Source organism: Vollenhovia emeryi, unplaced genomic scaffold (genome assembly GCF_000949405.1).
Source record: "Vollenhovia emeryi isolate VEMERY1.0 unplaced genomic scaffold, V.emery_V1.0 DF940944.1, whole genome shotgun sequence".
Classification (NCBI taxonomy): domain Eukaryota; kingdom Metazoa; phylum Arthropoda; class Insecta; order Hymenoptera; family Formicidae; genus Vollenhovia; species Vollenhovia emeryi.
In genome coordinates, this window is record NW_011965422.1 from 17,356 (window position 1) to 19,875 (window position 2,520).

Genomic DNA, 2,520 nt, shown 5'->3' on the forward strand with positions numbered 1-2,520 from the left:
AAAAAGGTGAAGTACAAAAACGACTTGGGTTTTTAATTGTACGTTTGTCTGGAACCTCAGTATTTATTTTATTTGTTACGTCTGCGAGTTTTTCCTCATCATTGGTCGAAATATCTAAAGTATTGTTTTCCACTTCTCTAGCATCTTGGTCTAAAAAATGTACAACAAAATACATGTATAATTTTCTAATTAAAAGTATAATTTTATATATAAACAACACTCACTTGTTACAGTACTCTGAATAGTTGATTTCGATTTCGATGTAGTTTCCGTGCATAAAGGTTCTGTAATAACATAATACAAAATAAAATTATATAATAATTATTTCTTTTGCAAACATTTTATTAATTATAAATAGTTTAAAATTATATTATTTAAAAAAATTATAAATAGTAAATTAGTTATAAATATTTTAAACTATTTATAAAACGTTAACCATGTCTTTATTTTTAAACCAAATATTCAATTTATAGTGAATATGAATTATATCGAAATTTCATTTCCGTAATTTGTACCATTTTCATTGAATTCATCACAGTCTTCTTGATCGTGAATCTGCTTTTTAGTTTTGCCGCGGAAGTACGCGAGAGCCTTAGGAACAAAAAACGGCAAAGCCAAAATGGTTAGTACACCACAAACTTTTAATGCGGTGCGCGTAATACTAGTACGATGTCGTCCTTGCATGACGCCACCGCCAGCTCTCTGTTCCCGACGTGCTCGACGGGGTGAACTGCCGCCGCCGCCTTCCAGACTCATCTCGATTTTATCCACCATCTTCATTTGTACGATTTGCGATGGAACGTAACTATCACGTGAAAGTATGGGGTGGGTGGATTGAATATTCTTCTTCTCGTCTCCGCTTCCCTGGTTGTATGCGTAGCGAGCTTGTACTGAGCGGGATCCGTTGGACGACCGCGTGTCCGAACGATCCCGGTGACCTTCGTGTTTCCTTCCCCCGACCGTCCGCCGTCCCTAGTGCCAGGATGTGTTAGGAGTATCGGCGGTGGCAAAGGAGTACACGTTAGATTAATACTGGGTTTATTCACTTAACACTTATGTATAATAACTACTGAGCGACCCTCGGCAACCCGTGCGTACGTGGTGCTGTCTCGATGGAGAGTCCCGGCGTCCCGCTTCTTCGCAGTGTGCCTTCTTCGCCGGGATCTCTCCCTCTCCGTCTTTCCTAAATGTTCTCGAATCCCCTCCCTATGCGACTGTGCGACCAAAGGCCGCTCATGGACAGCACTGCTGCTGGGTATTACCGGTCTCAATTTACGGTTTATTATCTCAATTACGAGAGTTCATTGAACTATAGAACTTACTGCAACGCGCGCTGACGGTGTCTTCCGCCGATAATCTCGAGCCGAGGGAGATAGTGTCTATGAGGCATTGGCTGTCTGTTTTTACATATCACCTTAGCTAAAAACATACGACATACCCATACAGCACATGATATTTCTCGAATATTCTGTACTCGTACTGCAAATATACGTACGGTATATAACATAAGTAGGGGATACTAGGGTGTTCTAAACCCAGGAGCTCCGAGGGGGGAGCGGGGCGGGGAGGTACTCCGTGGCGAGGGGAGCGGGGTGGGGAGGGGGTACTCCGTGGCAAGGGGGAGCGGGGTGGGGGTACTTCGCGACGAGGGGGAGCGGGGAGGGGGTACTTCGCGGCGAGGGGGAGCGGGAAGGGGTACTCCAAGGCGAGTGACCCTGCCGCAGTGAACTCTATACATACTGGAATGAGTGATCTATTGTTCTGGCTGATGCCGAGAGAGAGGTGCGTTTGGGTGAATCCTTGTCTCCTTCTAGTACTACCTGATTGGATAGTCGCATATAAATGACGAGAAGAAGGGCGTCACTTATATGCGATTATCCAATCAGGTAGTACTAGAAGGAGACAAGGATTCACCCAACGCACCTCTCTCTCGGCAACAGCCAGAACTATAGATCACTCATTCCAGTATGTATAGAGTTCAATGCCCTGACGTCACGCAAGGTGCTGACCTGTCACTACGTGACATGTAACAGATATCTAGGTGCTGACCTGTCACTCGTTTCAATACTTTTTTAGCGCGAACACCTGGACGCGTATTCTTAATGTCCATGTTATGAATCACGGGATCAAGCGCCGAAACCTGGCTGCTGACAGCGACTTTCATATCAAGGTGAATGAATCCGCGGTGCAGGGAGGAGGACCGCGGCGCTACGCGATCTCCGGCGCGGGGGCGCGAGACGATTCGCGGCGCGTGCATGTAATAGATATCACCGGGATGCCTTTGATTAGCGCGAACACCTGGACGCGTATTCTTATTTTCCTTGTTATGAGTCACGGGGTCAAGCGCCAAAACCTGGCTATTGACAGTGACTTTCTTATCATTACCCGTATGGTCGACGTCGTTCTCTCTCTCTCGCCCTAGCTGGGTCTGCGGAGAGAGGGGAGACGCACGCTATGACCGCGAAGATCTCATCGCACGCGTGTAAAAATGCAAACCATGCAATGTCGTTGCGCACAAAG

At 46.0% G+C, this 2,520-nt stretch overlaps 1 protein-coding gene across 1 annotated transcript in view; it reads right to left on the bottom strand.

The window, feature by feature from the left end:
• Positions 1–1,240, bottom strand: part of LOC105571263 — a 9,374-nt gene extending 8,134 nt beyond the window's left edge. Inside the window, exons 1-3 of the mRNA XM_012028734.1 lie at positions 516–1,240; positions 225–284; positions 16–150 (exon numbers count right to left, since the gene is read on the bottom strand). Coding sequence (XP_011884124.1) covers positions 16–150; positions 225–284; positions 516–780 — 460 coding nt within the window. The 5' untranslated portion in view covers positions 781–1,240. The remainder of the gene's footprint in view (positions 1–15; positions 151–224; positions 285–515) is intronic.
• Between the last annotated feature and the right edge of the window lie 1,280 nt (positions 1,241–2,520).